At 47.1% G+C, this 17,197-nt stretch overlaps 1 protein-coding gene across 2 annotated transcripts in view; it reads left to right on the top strand.

The window, feature by feature from the left end:
• The window catches only part of LOC139232599 (tumor necrosis factor alpha-induced protein 8), a 240,929-nt gene that overhangs the window by 121,571 nt on the left and 102,161 nt on the right, over positions 1-17,197 (top strand). Inside the window, exon 3 of one of the 2 annotated variants that reach the window (XM_070863139.1) lies at positions 16,679-16,925. The exons of the other annotated variant lie outside the window; for it this stretch is intronic. Coding sequence (XP_070719240.1) covers positions 16,916-16,925 — 10 coding nt within the window. The 5' untranslated portion in view covers positions 16,679-16,915. The remainder of the gene's footprint in view (positions 1-16,678; positions 16,926-17,197) is intronic. 2 annotated transcript variants of the gene reach the window in all.

Raw genomic sequence — 17,197 nt, 5'->3', positions numbered from 1 at the left:
AGCGCATGCCCCGGGGAGGATGGAATTTCTGGCCATTAGTAAAAACAGTTTTAAGTCCCATTTCAGGACTTGGGCACGCAATCTCGGTTGGCACTTCATTGCAGTGCTGAGGGAGAGCTGCATTGTCAGATGTGTCATCATTCAATTGAGATGTTAAACCCAGGCCTCGGCTGCCTCTTCGGTTGTTTAGATGGGTGTAAAAGATTGCATGGCACTATTTAAACAAGTGGAGCCCTCCCCATATTCTGTCCAATATTTTTCTCTCAGCCATTTCATTGACCTTTATGGGATTGTACCGTACATAAAATGGCTCCTGCTTCAGCCGTCTGAGGAAAAGAGTGTTTGAAGACCAGACCCTCAAATCTACCACCAAGCTCATGGTCTACAGGGCTGTAGTAATACCCGCCCTCCTATATGGATCTGAGGCATGGGCGATGTATAGAAGACACCTCAAGTCGCTGGAGATATATCACCAATGATGTCTCCGCAAGATCCTGCAAATCTCCTGGGAGGACAGGCGCACCAACATCAGTGTCCTCGACCAGGCTAACATCCCCAGTATTGAAGCACTGACCACACTCGATCAGCTTCGCTGGGCAAGCCACATAGTTCGCATGCTAGATACGAGACTCCCTAAGCAAATGCTTTATGCGGAGCTCCTTCATGGTAAACAAGCCAAAGGAGGACAGCGGAAACGTTAGAAGGATACCCTCAAAGCCTCCCTGGTAAAGTGCGACATCACCACTGACACCTGGGAGACCCTGGCAGGAGACCACCCAAGGTGGAGAAAGTGCATCCGGGAGGGTGTTGAGCTCTTTGAGTCTCAATGCAAAGAGCGTGAAGAGGTCAGGCGCAGGCAGCGGAAGGAGCGCGCGGCAAATGAGCCCCACCCTCCCCTTCCCTCAACGAATGACTGTCCCACCTATAACAGGGTCTGTGGCTCTCATATCGGACTGTTCAGCCACCAAAGTACTCACTTTGGGAGTGGAAGCAAGTCCTCCTCGATTTCGAGGGACTGCCTATGATGATGAATCATTTATGGGGTGATTGTGACTGAGTACTAACAGTCCTTACCATAAACCATGCAAAACATAATGTGTTGTGTTCGACTCAATGAAGTAATTGAGCATTGCTGCAAGGTGTGCAGGCTGCAATTACTGTGGTTGTGAACCAACACTTCTGAAATAACTTGCAAGTCTGTATTTCCTTTAGAATGATATCATTTTGAGTCATCCAAAACCTTCTGGTGCTGTAGAGAAGTTAATTTTGGGGACCTATCACTGAGATACTGTCCAAAAGGTACAGGTGACTTAAAATCACTTGAGGCAAGTTTTCCCCAACTGTTGATAGTTTATTCTTAATTTTAAATTGCTTAATTTTAAATAATGCTATTTAATTTTTAAATAAATTGTCCCCTGTGTTGTTTTATTTAAATTGATCAACTCAAACTATTTAATAATTCATGTTTTTTTTTCAAATCATGCGGACGGCAATTTCTACACCCTGGTATTCTGAATCAGAATGGTGTCATGTGACGCCAATTTTCTAATCCCTTTGATTTGCAGCTTATTAATTCTTCGTGCATTTCATACCTCGCACACATCACCTGCAGGTTCACTTGAATTCACAACACTAGGGGCCCAAGTTTTGGGCCGCTTCTAAAACAGCGCAGCCCGGACCTGGACGCCTGTTTTTCGCGCCACAAAGTGCGCCTAAAAAAAACTTACCTATTCTCCGGCTCCCTGCAGGTCCTCGGGAGCTGAGCGCAGCGCAGCACGAGCTTTGGGGGGCGGAGCCAGGTCGCTGCGCTGAAAACAGTGCCGGGACCTCTGCACATGCGTGCAAAACTGTGGGAGGGGCCCGAAGCATGCAGCCCCTAGCCCTGGCCGAATGGCCTCACTGGGGCTGCGTGGATAAGGCTCTTCCCACCTGACCGGACCCGACCCGACCCCCGCTCTCACCGCCCGCCCCACAGGAGATTCGACCTCTGCTTCCCCCCGCCCTCCACCCCCAGCGACCCGCCCCCCCGAACCTCCGCGACTCTCTCTCCCCCCCCCGACCTCTGCGACTCTTCCCTCCCGACCTCCGCGACTCCCCCCCCGGACCTCCACGACTCCCCCCCCCACCCCACCGAGACCCGATGCCACCTACCTGTAAATTCAGCCCGAAGTCTTGGGCCCGGCCGTTCAGCCTCCTTCTCTCCCTTCCTTCCCCCCCCCCCCCCCACCCCCTCCCTCCCTCCTCTCTCCCTCCCTCCCTCCTCTCTCATTCCCTCCCTCCCTCCTCTCTCCTTCCCTCCCTCCTTCCTTCCTTCCCTCCCTCCGTCCCTCCTTCCCTCCCTCCCTCCTCTCTCCTTCCCTCCTCTCTCCTTCCCTCCCTCCCTCCTCTCTCCTTCCTTCCCTCCCTCCTCTCTCCTTCCTTCCCTCCCTCCTTTCTCGTTCCCTCCCTCCTTCCCTCCCTCTTCTCTCCTTCCCTCCCTCCCTCCTCTCTCCTTCCCTCCCTCCATCCTCTCTTCTTCCCTCCCTCCATCCTCTCTCCTTTCTCCCCCTCTCCCCCCCTTCTCCTCCCCCTCTTCTCCTCCCCCCCTTCTCCTCCCCTCCTTCTCCTCGCCCCTCCTCTCCTCCTCCTCCCCCCCTCCTCCCTCCCTCCCTCCTCCTTCCCTCCTCCTTCCCTCCTTCCCTCCCTCCTTCCCTCCCTCCTTCCCTCCCTCCTCTCCTCCCCTCCCTCCTTCCCTCCCTCCCTCCTCTCCTTCCCTCCCTCCCCTCTCCTTCCCTCCCTCCATTCTCTCTCCCTTCTCCCCCTCTCCCCCTTCTCCTCCCTCCTTCTCCTCCCACCCCCTCCTCCTCCTCCTCCCCCCCACCTCCCCTCCTCCTCCTCCCCCCACTCCTCCTCCTCCTCCTCCTCCTCCACCCCCCACCTCTCCTCCTCCCCCCCACCCCCTTCTCCCCACCCCCCTTACCCCCCCTTCTCCCCACCCCCCTTCTCCCCCTCCCCCTCCCACCCCCCTTCTCCCTCTCCCAACCCCCTTCTCCCCCTCCCCTCGCTGTCAGAAACACAGACACTGACAGAGAGTGAGAGACACACACACAGACAGACAGAGAGATAGAGACACTGACAGAGACACACTGGGGGGGCTGTCCCAGCACGCTGTTGGAGGACTCCCGGTGCTGTAGTCGGTAAGTAGAAAATGTTTTATTTGTTGATTTTATAATTTTTAAAATATTTTTATTAATTTTTTGATTGATTTATTGGTTGATTTATTGATGCATTTATCATTTATTATTGATGATGGCTCTTTATTTGTAAAACTGAAGTGTTTAATGTTTGTAAACTTCCCTTTAAACCCCCCCCCCCCATTCCCTACGCCTGATTTGTAACCTACGCCTGATTTTCTAAAATGTAGACAAGGTTTTTTTGAACGTACAAAAATCTTCACTTATTCCATTCTAAGTTAGTTTGGAGTAAGTTTTCACTACCTAAACTTTGGAAACAGGCGTAAGTGGCCGGACACGCCCCCTTTTGAAAAAAAATTCTGTTCCAAAGTGAAACTGTTCTAACTGACTAGAACTGGAGCAAACTAAATGCTGAGAATTCAAATTTCTAAGATACTCCATTTTAAACCAGTTGCTCCAAAAACACAGGAGCAACTCAGGCCGAAATTTGGCCCCTATGTAAATTGTGGCTCAATGGTAGCATCAAGTCCCACTCCATTGGCTGGCTCAAGGGCTGAGTGGGACGAGAACTGGAAATGGTTTATGTACCTGCTCTCAGTAAATAGTTCTTGTGTGGGGGAAATATCCAGTGTTAATGCTGAACACACTTTCCTACAAACTTCTCAGGTTCCCGTTCTCTTTATGGATTATTGTTGGACGTCTTAGTAACTGAAGTGATGAGCAACAGATTTCAAAACGAGTTGCAATAAACAAAATTCTCAAGGCAGGGTATTAATTGACAAAATGGGTAAACCATTTATAAAACACGAGTTAGGCCTCAGCTGGAGTATTGTGCCCAATTCTGTGCACCACACTTTCGAATGGATGTCTTTTTAATTTCTTTACCCATTAAAAATACTCTGCAAAGCAGCATTGTAGGTGTATTTTATAGTTTCTTGAACACGCTTGAACATTCTTAGTTCAACTTAACTCTATTTATTTGGGAGATCTCAGACTGCCATGTGGAGCTGAAGATGGCATTCCTTCACAGACCCTCTCAATGCAGCTCCCTATACTTCCTAGCTACAGGGAACTATAGAGTATCTCGATACCTCCGAGCTAGAGGGTGCTATACATTATCTTGTTACACCTTTCCTTTCATAAGAAACAAAAATGATTGAAGTTAGTTTCAATATAAATGGGTAGTTAACTTCTTATGAGTACATGTAGTAAACAACTACAATTTTAACAAACAACAACAAAACTCTTGCCTTATTAATTCTTTATCCAAGTGTCCAGTGTCCATGATTTCTTATTTCTGTACATAGTGTTCCAGGTGTTGTGCAGCTTCTGTGGCTTTGCTTCAAACTGGTTGTTTCAGTGGTGTTCTGTGCACTGATCGCTTTAGTCCCTTTATCAGTGCTCTGAGGGGAAATATCAGGCAACATATCCCTGTTTTCACGTGCTGTCGTTGAAGTGCTGTTTCGTGTGTTAGTTGTCTGTGTAGTCAGCGGATTGTGTGTGCATGTCACTGAGATCTCTGGAGTTTCGATCAATGTCTCAGCGCTTTTTCTCATGCTTCCTATTTCTGCGATACTCACAGCCATCTTCTGTAATGACCTGATATGATTGAATGACGACTTGTTTCTGAACCTGAGCTTTTTGCCACTCTGCTTTTTCGGGTTTGTTTGAGTCTCACTGTTTCTCCTTCCCGCAGTGTACGAAGTGCTGTAGCACCTCTGTTGTAGTAGTGTGCTTGTTTGGCATGGTTACTTTCTTTGTTGACGATGACGTCGTGTATGATTCTTAATTCTTCATTTGCAATTGGGAAGTTTGTCTTTGTGCGACGACCGAGTCAGCGTTGTACTGGCGAACTATCAAGGCCTTCAGTTGGTATGTTTCGCCAAATGAGAAGGTTCATGTAGAAGTCACCACAGTCTTTCTTTGTCTTCTTGATTAACCGCTTTTCAAGCTTAACCGCGTTCTGAACCTTACTGTTGCTTTGTGGATATTCTGGTGAGCTTGTTGCGTGATCGAATCCATATTCTGTGCTCAGTGGTAGCAGTCGTGCCTCTGAATCAAAATATTGTGGTATCAAGCCCCATTCCAAAGGCTTGAGCACATAATCTATGCAGACACCAGTGTAGTACTGAGGGAGTGCTGCACCATCAGAGGTGCTATCTTTTGGATGAGACCTTAACTCAAGCCCCCATTTGTCCTCTCAGGTAGGCGTAAAAGATCCCATGATAATATTTGAAGAAGTGCAAGAGAGTTCTTCCTGGTGTCCGAGCCAATATTAATCCCTCAACCAACATCACTGAAACAAATTATCTGGAGATTATTTCACTGCTGTTTGTGAGACCTTGCTGTGCGCAAATTGGCTGCCGCATTTCCCCACGTTACAACATAAAGGGGCTGAAATTGGATAAAACACAAAAACGGGTGCGGGGTGCACGAAACACGAAGCAAAATGGTGTAGGCAGCATACAGAATGATTGGAACTCTAATCTAAGAACATAAGAACATAAGAAATAGGAACAGGAGTAGGCCATACAGCCCCTCGAGCCTGTTCCGCCATTCAATAAGATCATGGACTCAGCTCCACTTCCCCGCCCGCTCCCCATAACCCCTTATACCCTTATCATTTAAGAAACTGTCTATTTCTATCTTAAATTTATTCAATATCCCAGCTTCCACAGCTCTCTGAGGCAGAGAATTCCACAGATTTACAACCCTCTGAAGAAATTTCTCCTCGTCTCTGTTTTAAATGGGCGGCCCCTTATTCTATGATCATACCCTCTAGTTCTAATCTCCCCCATCAGTGGAAACATCCTCTCTGCATCCACCTTGTCAAGCCCCCTCATAATCTTATATGTTTTGACAAGATCACCGCTAATTCTTCTGAATTCCAATGAGTAGAGGCCCAACCCACTCAACCTTTCCTCAGAAGTCAACCCCCTCATCCCCGGAATCAACCTAGTGAACCTTCTCTGAACTGCCTCCTTTCGTAAATATGAAAACCAAAACTGCACACAGTATTGCAGGTGTGGCCTCACCAATACCTTGTAGCAAGACTTCCCTGATTTTATACTCCATACCCTTTGCAACAAATGCCAAGACACCATTGGCCTTCCTGATCACTTGCTGTACCTGCATACTATCCTTTTGTATTTCATGCACAAGTACCCCCAGGTCCCGCTGTACTGCAGCACTTTGCAACCTTTCTCCATTTAAATAATAACTTTCTCTTTGATTTTTTTTTCTGCCTAAGTGCATGACCTCACACTTTCCAACATTATACTCCATCTAACAAATTTTTGCCGACTCACTTAGCCTGTTTATTCCTTTTGCAGATTTTTTGTGTCCTCCTCACACATTGCTTTTCCTCCCATCTTTGTATCATCAGCAAACTTGACTACGTTACACTCAGTCCCTTCTTCCAAGTTGTTAATATAGCTTGTAAATAGTTGGGGTCCCAGAACTGATCCCGGCAGCACTTCCGGTGTCCCTGACGACTACGTATGCGGGAAGTGTATCCGCCTCCAGCTCATGACGGTTTGCGTTGCGGAATTGGAGCTGAGGGTGGATTTACTCTGGAGCATCCACGATGCTGAGAATGACGTGAGTAGCATGTATAGCGAGTTGGTCTTACCGCAGGTGAAGGGTCCACAGCCAGATAGGGAATGGAAGACCAGCAGGAAGAGCAGTGCAAGGAAGGTAGTGCAGGGGTCCCCTGCGGTCATCCCCCTGCAAAACAGATACACCGCTTTGAGTACTGTTGAGGGGGTGACTCATCAGGGGAGGACAGCAGCAGCCAAGTTCATGGCACCGTGGCTGGCTCTGCTGCACAGGAGGGCAGGAAAAAGAGTGGGAGAGCGATAGTGATAGGGGATTCAATTGTAAGGGGAATAGATAGGCGTTTCTGCGGCCGCAACCGAGACTCCAGGATGGTATGTTGCCTCCCTGGTGCAAGGGTCAAGGATGTCTCGGAACGGATGCAGGACATTCTGAAAAGGGAGGGTGAACAGCCAGTTGTCGTGCACATTGGTACCAACGATATAGGTAAAAAAAGGATGAGGTCCTACGAGACGAATTTAAGGAGCTAGGAGCTAAATTAAAACGTAGGACCTCAAAAGTAGTAATCTCGGGATTGCTACCAGTGCCCCATGCTAGTCAGAGTAGGAATCGCAGGATAGCGCAGATGAATACGTGGCTTGAGCAGTGGTGCACTAGGGAGGGATTCAAATTCCTGGGGCATTGGAACCGGTTCTCGGGGAGGTGGGACCCGTACAAACCGGACGGTCTGCACCTGGGCAGGACCGGAACCAATGTCCTAGCGGGAGTGTTTGCTAGTGCTGTTGGGGAGGAGTTAAACTAATATGGCAGGGGGATGGGAACCAATGCAGGGAGCCAGAGGGAAACAAAATGGAGACAAAGGCAAAAGACAGAAAGGAGATGAGTAAAAGTGGAGGGCAGAGAAACCCAAGGCAAAAAACCAAAAAAGGCCACTGTACGGCAAAATTCTAAAGGGTCAAAGTGTAATAAAAAGGCAAGCATGAAAGCTCGGTGCCTCAATGCAAGGAGTATTCGGAACCCAGGAGAGGGCTCTGAGCTAATTAGACTGGGTGAGAACTCAGATGAACAGGACCCCAAGAAAGAATGCAAAAGGCAGGAGGCAACAGAACAGAGTAGCACTGGGGTAAGTGTAAACCACAAGGTGATAGGAAGGGACAATATGTATGAATATAAAGGGGCTGCAGGAGGGGTCAAAACTAAAAATCATGGTTTAAAAACTAGGATTAAAACACTCTACCTAAACGCACGCAGCATTCGAAATAAAGTAAATGAGTTGACGGCACAAATCATTACAAATGGGTATGATTTGGTGGCCATTACAGAAACGTGGTTGCAAGGTGGCCAAGACTGGGAATTAAACATACAGGGGTATCTGACAATTCGGAAAGATAGACAAGAAGGGAAAGGAGGTGGGTAGCTCTGTTAATAAAGGAAGATATCAGGGCAGTTGTGAGAGACGATATTGGCTCTAATGAACAAAATGTTGAATCATTGTGGGTGGAGATTGGAGATAGTAAGGGGAAAAAGTCGCTGATGGGTGTAGTTTACAGGCCCCCAAATAATAACTTCACGGTGGGGCGGGCAATAATCAAGGGAATAATGGAGGCATGTGAAAAAGGAACGGCAGTAATCATGGGGGATTTTAAACTACATATCGATTGGTCAAATCAAATCGCATGGGGTAGCCTGGAGTAGGAATTAATAGAATGCATACGGGATTGTTTCTCAGAACAGTATGTTACAGAACCGCCAAGGGAGCAAGCGATCTTAGATCTGGTCCTGGTGTAATGAGACAGGAATAATAAACGATCTCCCAGTAAAAGATCCTCTCGGAATGAATGATCACAGTATGGTTGAATTTGTAATACAGATTGAGGATGAGGAAGTAGTGTCTCAAACGAGCATACTATGCTTAAACAAAGGGGACAACAGTGGGATGAGGGCAGAGTTGGCTAAAGTAGACTGGAAACACAGACTAAACGGTGGCACAATTGAGGAACAGTGGAGGACTTTTAAGGAGCTCTTTCATAGTGCTCAACAAAAATATATTCCAGTGAAAAAGAAAAGCAGTAAGAGAAGGGATAATCATCCATGGATAATCAAGGAAATAAAGGAGAGTATCAAATTCAAAACCAATGCGTATAAGGTGGCCAAGGTTAAGTGGGAAACTAGAAGATTGGCTGAGACCTTAAACAATTATTTTCCTTCGGTCTTCACAGTGGAAGACACAGAAACCATGCCAGAAATTGCTGGTCACAGGAATAGAAACATAGACATCGAAAATAGGTGCAGGAGCAGGCCATTCAGCCCTTCTAGCCTGCACCGCCATTCAATGAGTTCATGGCTGAACATGCACTTCAGTACCCCCTTCCTGCTTTCTCGCCATACCCCTTGATCCCACGAGTAGTAAGGACTTATCGAACTCCCTTTTGAATGTATTTAGTGAATTGGCCTCAACTACTTTCTGTGGTAGAGAATTCCACAGGTTCACCACTCTGGGTGAAGAAGTTTCTCCTCATCTCGGTCCTAAATGGCTTACCCCTTATCCTTAGACTGTGACCCCTAGTTCTGGACTTCCCCAACATTGGGAACATTCTTCCTGCATCTAACCTGTCTAAACCCGTCAGAATTTTAAAAGTTTCTATGAGGTCCCCTCTCATTCTTCTGAACTCCAGTGAATACAAGCCCAGTTGATCCAGTCTTTCTTGATAGGTCAGTCCCACCATCCCGGGAATCAGTCTGGTGAATCTTCGCTGCACTCCCTCAATAGCAAGAATGTCCTTCCTCAAGTTAGGAGACCAAAACTGTACACAATACTCCAGTAGTGGCCTCACCAAGGCCCTGTACAACTGTAGCAACACCTCCCTGCCCCTGTACTCAAATCCCCTTGCTATGAAGGCCAACATGCCATTTGCTTTCTTAACCGCCTGCTGTACCTGCATGCCAACCTTCAATGACTGATGTACCATGACACTCAGGTCTCGTTGCACCTCCCCTTTTCCTAATCTGTCACCATTCAGATAATAGTCTGTGTCTCTGTTTTTACCACCAAAGTGGATTACCTCACATTTATCCACATTATACTTCATCTGCCATGCATTTGCCCACTCACCTAACCTATCCAAGTCACTCTACAGCCTCATAGCATCCTCCTCGCAGCTCACACTGCCACCCAACTTAGTGTCATCCGCAAATTTGGAGATACTACATTTAATCCCCTCGTCTAAATCATTAATGTACAATGTAAACAGCTGGGGCCCCAGCACAGAACCTTGCGGTACCCCACTAGTCACTGCCTGCCATTCTGAAAAGTACCCATTTACTCCTACTCTTGCTTTCTGTCTGACAACCAGTTCTCAATCCACGTCAGCACACTACTCCCAATCCCATGTGCTTTAACTTTGCACATTAATCTCTTGTGTGTGACCTTGTCGAAAGCCTTCTGAAAGTCCAAATATACCACATCAACTGGTTCTCCCTTGTCCACTTTACTGGAAACATCCTCAAAAAAATTCCAGAAGGTTTGTGAAGCATGATTTCCCTTTCACAAATCCATGCTGACTTGGACCTATCATGTCACCATTTTCCAAATGCACTGCTATGACATCCTTAATAATTGATTCCATCATTTTACCCACAACTGAGGTCAGGCTGACCGGTCTATAATTCCCTGTTTTCTCTCTTCCTCCTTTTTTAAAAAGTGGGGTTACATTGACTACCCTTCACTCGATAGAAACTGATCCAGAGTCAATGGAATGTTGGAAAATGACTGTCAATGCATCCGCTATTTCCAAGGCCACCTCCTTAAGTACTCTGGGATGCAGTCCATCAGGCCCTGGGGATTTATCGGCCTTCAATCCCATCAATTTCCCCAACACAATTTCCCGACTAATAAAGATTTCCCTCAGTTCCTCCTCCTTACTAGACCCTCTGACCCCTTTTATATCCAGAAGGTTGTTGGTGTCCTCCTTAGTGAATACCGAACCAAAGTACTTGTTCAATTGGTCTGCCATTTCTTTGTTCCCAGTTATGACTTCCCCTGATTCTGACTGCAGGGGACCTACGTTTGTCTTTACTAACCTTTTTCTCTTTACATACCTATAGAAACTTTTGCAATCCGCCTTAATGTTCCCTGCAAGCTTCTTCTCGTGCTCCATTTTCCCTGCCCTAATCAAACCCTTTGTCCTCCTCTGCTGAGTTCTAAATTTCTCCCAGTCCCCGGGTTCACTGCTATTTCTGGCCAATTTGTATGCCACTTCCTTGGCTTTAATACTATCCCTGATTTCCCTTGATAGCCACGGTTGAGCCACCTTCCCTTTTTTATTTTTACGCCAGACAATTGTTGTAGTTCATCCATGCGGTCTCTAAATGTCTGCCATTGCCCATCCACAGTCAACCCCTTAAGTATCATTCGCCAATCTAGCCTAGCCAATTCACACCTCATTCCTTCAAAGTTACCCTTCTTTAAGTTCTGGACCATGGTCTCTGAATTAACTGTTTCATTCTCCATCCTAATGCAGAATTCCACTATTATGGTCACTCTTCCCCAAGGGGCCTCGCACAATGAGATTGCTAATTAATCCTCTCTCATTACACAACACCCAGTCTAGGATGGCCTCCCCCCTAGTTGGTTTCTCAACATATTGGTCTAGAAAACCATCCCTTATGCACTCCAGGAAATCCTCCTCCACCGTATTGCTTCCAGTTTGGCTCGCCCAATCTATGTGCATATTAAAGTCACCCATTATAACTGCTGCACCTTTATTGCATGCACCCCTAATTTCCTGTTTGATACCCTCCCCAACATCACTACTACTGTTTGGAGGTCTGTACACAACTCCCACTAACGTTTTTTGCCCTTTGGTGTTCTGCAGCTCTACCCATATAGATTGTGGGAAGGGAGGACCTTGAGACAATCACTATCACTAGGGGGGTAGTGCTGGACAGGCTAATGGGACTCAAGGTAAACAAGTCCCCTGGTCCTGATGAAATGCATCCCAGGTATTAAAAGAGATGGCGGAAGTTATAGCAGATGCATTCGTTATAATCTACCAAAATTCTCTGGACTCTGGGGAGGTACCAGCGGATTGGAAAGCAGCTAATGTAACGCCTCTGTTTAAAAAAGGGGGCAGACAAAAGGCAGGTAACTATAGGCCGGTTAGTTTAACATCTGTAGTGGGGAAAATACTTGAAACTATCATTAAGGAAGAAATAGCGGGACATCTAGATAGGAATAGTGCAATCAAGCAGACGCAGCATGGATTCATGAAGGGGAAATCATGTTTAACTAATTTACTGGAATTCTTTGAGGATATAACGAGCATGGTGGATAGAGGTGTACCGATGGATGTGGTGTATTTAGATTTTCAAAAGGCATTCGATAAGGTACCACACAAAAGGTTACTGCAGAAGATAAAGGTACGCGGGGTCAGTGGAAATGTATTAGCATGGATAAAGAATTGGCTGGCTAATGGAAAGCAGAGAGTTGGGATAAATGGGTCCTTTTCGGGTTGGAAATCGGTGGTTAGTGGTGTGCCACAGGGATCGGTGCTGGGACCACAACTGTTTACAATATACATAGATGACCTGGAAGAGGGGACAGAGTGTAGTTTAACAAAATTTGCAGATGACACAAAGATTAGTGGGAAAGCGGGTTGTGTAGAGGACACAGAAAGGCTGCAAAGAGATTTAGATAGGTTAAGCGAATGGGCTAAGGTTTGGCAGATGGAATACAATGTCGGAAAGTGTGAGGTCATCCACCTTGGGGAAAAAAACAAAAAAAGGGAACACTATTTGAATGGGGAGAAATTACAACATGCTGCGGTGCAGAGGGACCTGGGGGTCCTTGTGCATGAATCCCAAAAAGTTAGTTTGCAGGTGCAGCAGGTAATCAGGAAGGTGAATGGAATGTTGGCCTTCATTGCGAGAGGGATGGAGTACAAAAGCAGGGAGGTCCTTCTGCAACTGTATAGGGTATTGGTGAGGCCGCACCTGGAGTACTGCGTGCAGTTTTGGTCGCCTTACTTAAGGAAGGATATACTGGCTTTGGAGGGGGTACAGAGACGATTCACTCGGTTGATTCCGGAGATGAGGGGGTTACCTTATGATGATAGATTGAGTAGACTGGGTCTTTACTCGTTGGAGTTCAGAAGGACGAGGGGTGATCTTATAGAAACATTTAAAATAATGAAAGGGATAGACAAGATAGAGGTAGAAAGGTTGTTTCCACTGGTCGGGGAGACTAGAACTCGGGGGCACAGCCTCAAAATATGGGGAAGCCAATTTAAAACCGAGCTGAGAAGGAATTTCTTCTCCCAGAGGGTTGTGAATCTGTGGAATTCTCTGCCCAAGGAAGCAGTTGAGGCTAGCTCATTGAATGTATTCAAATCACAGATAGATAGATTTTTAACCAATCAGGGAATTAAGGGTTATGGGGAGCGACGGGTAAGTGGAGCTGAGTCCACGGCCAGATCAGCCATGATCTTGTTGAATGGCGGAGCAGGCTCGAGGGGCTAGATGGCCTTCTCCTGTTCCTAATTCTTATGTTCTTATGTTACTGATTGCCAATCAGAGAATGAACCATTTATCCCAACTCTCTGTTCTCTGTTAGTTAGCCAGTCCTTCTATCCATGCTAATATATTACTCCCAACCCCATGAACTTTTATCTTGTGCAGTAACCTTTTATGTGGCACCTTGTCATATGCCTTCTGGAAGTCCAAATACACCACATCCGCTGGTTCCCCTTTATCTACCCTGTTCGCTACATCCTCAAAGAACTCCAGCAAATTTGTCAAACATGACTTCCCTTTCATAAATCCATGCTGACTCTGCCTGACTGAATTTTGCTTTTCCAAATGTCCTTGTACTGCTTCTTTAATAATGAACTCCAACTGTTATGTATGAATAAAGAGTCTGACTAGATACTGTGAGCTCAAAGTAAAGTGTGACATTAGTCTTTTATTGCAGGTCTCCAGAGTGCCTCTCCAGCCTGTGAGACCTCCTTAAGTACCAGTGCTCCTAAGGGATTGTGGTATCCCTTAGGACTCCAGGGGATGAGCCCTCTGATGGCTGCACAAGTTATATACAGGTTTACATATATAACAACACTCCCCCCTCCCCCCCCCACCCCCCTCCCCAACCCCCTCCAGCAAAGTCAATAGTGTAACTAGGTGAGTCGATCTAGGGCCATTCTTTCCCCGGTTGATCGTCTCGGTGCAAATGCTGGTTTTGGTGAATCATTTGTTGGGCCCTCGCTGGGCTGCTGTGCAGCTGGCCTTGCTGGGCTGCCTGGTGTGGTAACTCCTGCTGGGCTGCTGCGGGTGATGGGTTCTGCTTCGTGGTCAACCGCGGTGTCGGTTGCCACTGGTGTGTATGTTGGGGGGTCAAAGAAGGTAAGGTCCAATGTGGGTTGCTCAGGATAGTCCGTAAATCTGAGTTTGATCTGGTCGATGTGTTTCCGGTGGATGAGTCCATTTGAAAGTTTGACCCGAAACATCCTACTCCCCTCTTTGGCCACAATAGTGCCGGGAAGCCACTTGGGATCTTGTCCATAGTTCAACACAAATACAGGATCATGGATTTCAATTTCGCATGACACATTTGCGCTATCATGATATGTACTTTGTTGAAGCCGCCTGCTCTCTACCTGTTCATGCAGATCAGGGTGGACTAACGAGAGCCTTGTCTTAAGTGCCCTTTTCATGAGCAGTTCAACGGGTGGAATCCCAGTGAGCGAGTGGGGTCCCATGCGGTAGCTAAGCAGGACTTGGGATAGGTGAGTCTGCAGTGAGCCTTCAGTTACCCTCTTCAAGTCCTGCTTGATGGTTTGCACTGCTCTCTCCGCCTGACCATTGGATGCTGGTTTGAACGGGGTAGATGTAACATGATTGATCCCATTACGGGTCATGAACTCTTTGAACTCGGCACTGGTGAAACGTGGCCCGATGTCGCTCACAAGGACATGAGGCAGGCCGTGTGTGTCAACATGGCCCACAGGCTTTCAGTGGTGGCAGCGGATGTGCTTGCCAACATTATCTCACATTCAATCCATTTGGAGTACACATCTACAACCACAAGGAACATTTTACCCAAAAATGGGCCTGCATAGTCGACATGGACCCTGGACTACGGTTTGGAGGGTCAAGATCATAAACTTAGTGGCGCCTATCTGGGTGCATTGCTTAACTGCGAGCATATATTACATCTGTGCAGGCAGGACTCTTAAGTCCCCATCGATACTGGGCCACCAGACGTGGGATCTGGCTATCGCATTCATCATTACAATGCCTGGGTGAGTACTGTGGAGATCACTGATGAAAGTGTCCCTGCCCTTCTTGGGGACTACAACCCGATTACCCCACAGAAGGCAGTCTGCCTGTATAGACATTTCATCTTTGCGCCGCTGGTACGGTTTTATCTCTTCCTGCATTTCCACTGGGACACTGGACTAGCTCCTGTGAATTACACAAGTTTTTACTCGGGACATAAGGGGTCCTGGCTCGCCCAGGTTCTAATCTTTTGGACTATGACGGGTGATTGCTCACTCTCGAATGCTTCCATTACCATGACTAAATGCCATTTCCACCCCGTGGTGGGCAATGGTACCCTACTGAAAGCGTCGGCACAGTTTTCTGTGCCTGGCCTGTGTGGATGGCATAGTTGAATGCGGACAACGTGAGCGCTCATCTCTGGATGTGGGCCGATGCATTCGTTTTAATCCCCTTACTTTCGGAAAAAAGAGCTTATGGTCAGTTTCCAATTCAAATTTGAGCCCAAACAGATATTGATGCATTTTCTTTACCCCATAGACACACGCTAACGCTTCTTTTTCAATCATGCTTGTAATGTCCTTACACACTACTAAAAATTCACACACGGCACATTCTGCAGACAAGGTCACTCTGTGACCTGAACCTTTATTCACGGGAAGTGATGACCCTGCATGGGACCTTCCTTTATATACCTGGATGACCAGGTGAGGAGTATCTCCCACAAGTTCACCCCCTGTGGTCAAGGTGTGAATTTCTTAGGTGTATACAGTATGCAGTGTTGTTATGAAGGTTACAGTTACATGAAGGTTACATACATGACAATGCTGTAGGCTCTCTCAGCCTTAGACAGACTTCTGGATGCATCAGCAACCGGCTGCAATTTCCCAGATTCATTAGCTTGTTGCAATACATACCTGACCCCGTACGACGACGCATCACATGCTAGTACCAAACGCTTACATGGATCATACAACACAAGTAATTTATTTGAGCATAACAACTTTCTAGCTTTTACAAAGGCATTTTCTTGGCTTTTATCCCATACCCATTCATCTCCTTTACACAGTAAGGCGTGCAGTGGTTCTAACAGTGTGCTGAGACCCGGTAAGAAATTACCAAAGTAGTTCAGGAGTCCTAGAAACGACCGCAGCTCCATCACATTCTGTGGCCTTGGTGCGTTCTCGATTGCCTCCGTCTTCGAATCAGTGGGCCTGATGCAGTCCGCCGCGATTCTTCTCCCCAGGAACTCCACTTCAGGCGCCAGGATAACGCACTTTGAGCGATTTAACCTGAGCCCCACAACGTTGAGTCGACTAAGAACCTCCTCCAGGTTCTGCACGTGCTCGACTGTGTCCCGACCTGTAACTAAGATGTCATCCTGGAAGACCACCGTGCGCAGGACCGACTTCAGTAAGCTTTCCATGTTTCGCTGGAATATCGCCGTGACTGATCGAATTCCAAACGGACATCTGTTGTAAATGAAGAGATTTTTGTGCGTGTTGATGCAGGTGAGGCCGTTTGATGATTTCTCCAGCTCCTGCGTCATGTAGGCCGAAGTCAAGTTCAGCTTCATGAACGTTTAACCTCCCGCCAATGTCGCAAAAAGGTTGTCAGTCTTTGGTAGTGGGTATTGATCGTGCAGGGAGAAACGATTGATAGTTACTTTTTAATCACCACAGATTCTGACGGTGACATCTCCCTTGAGGACTGGAACAATCGGACTGGCCCACTCGTTGAATTCGATCGGCGAAATGATGCCCTCACGTTGCAGCCGGTGCAGCTTGATCTCCACCCTCTCATCATGTACGATATTGCTCTCGCCTTGTGATGGATGGGTCGCGCCCCTGGAATTAGGTGGATCTGAACTTTTGCTCCTTGGAACTTCCCGATGCTTGGCTACGATTAGGTAGATAAGTATGGAACCAGGCAAGTACAGTCCCACCCAGATGGACAACGGTGGAGAGGTATTGGAGTAGGATAGAGTGGTCAACCGTGTCAAAGGCTGCAGACATGTCAAGAAGGACAAGAAGGGATAGTTTGCCTTTGTCACAGTCTCAAAGGATGTCATTTGTGACTTTGATGAGAACCGTTTCGGTACTGTGGCTGGCGCGGAATCCGGATTGGAGGGATTCAAATGTGGAATTGCAGGAAAGGTGGGCACAGATTTGGGAGGCGAAACATGTTCAAGGACTTTGGAG

This window comes from Pristiophorus japonicus, chromosome 1 (assembly GCF_044704955.1).
Source record: "Pristiophorus japonicus isolate sPriJap1 chromosome 1, sPriJap1.hap1, whole genome shotgun sequence".
In the NCBI taxonomy this organism is placed as follows: Eukaryota; Metazoa; Chordata; class Chondrichthyes; family Pristiophoridae; genus Pristiophorus; species Pristiophorus japonicus.
Note: the sequence above shows the minus strand (reverse complement) of the source record. Positions and strands in the feature narration are given on the sequence as shown.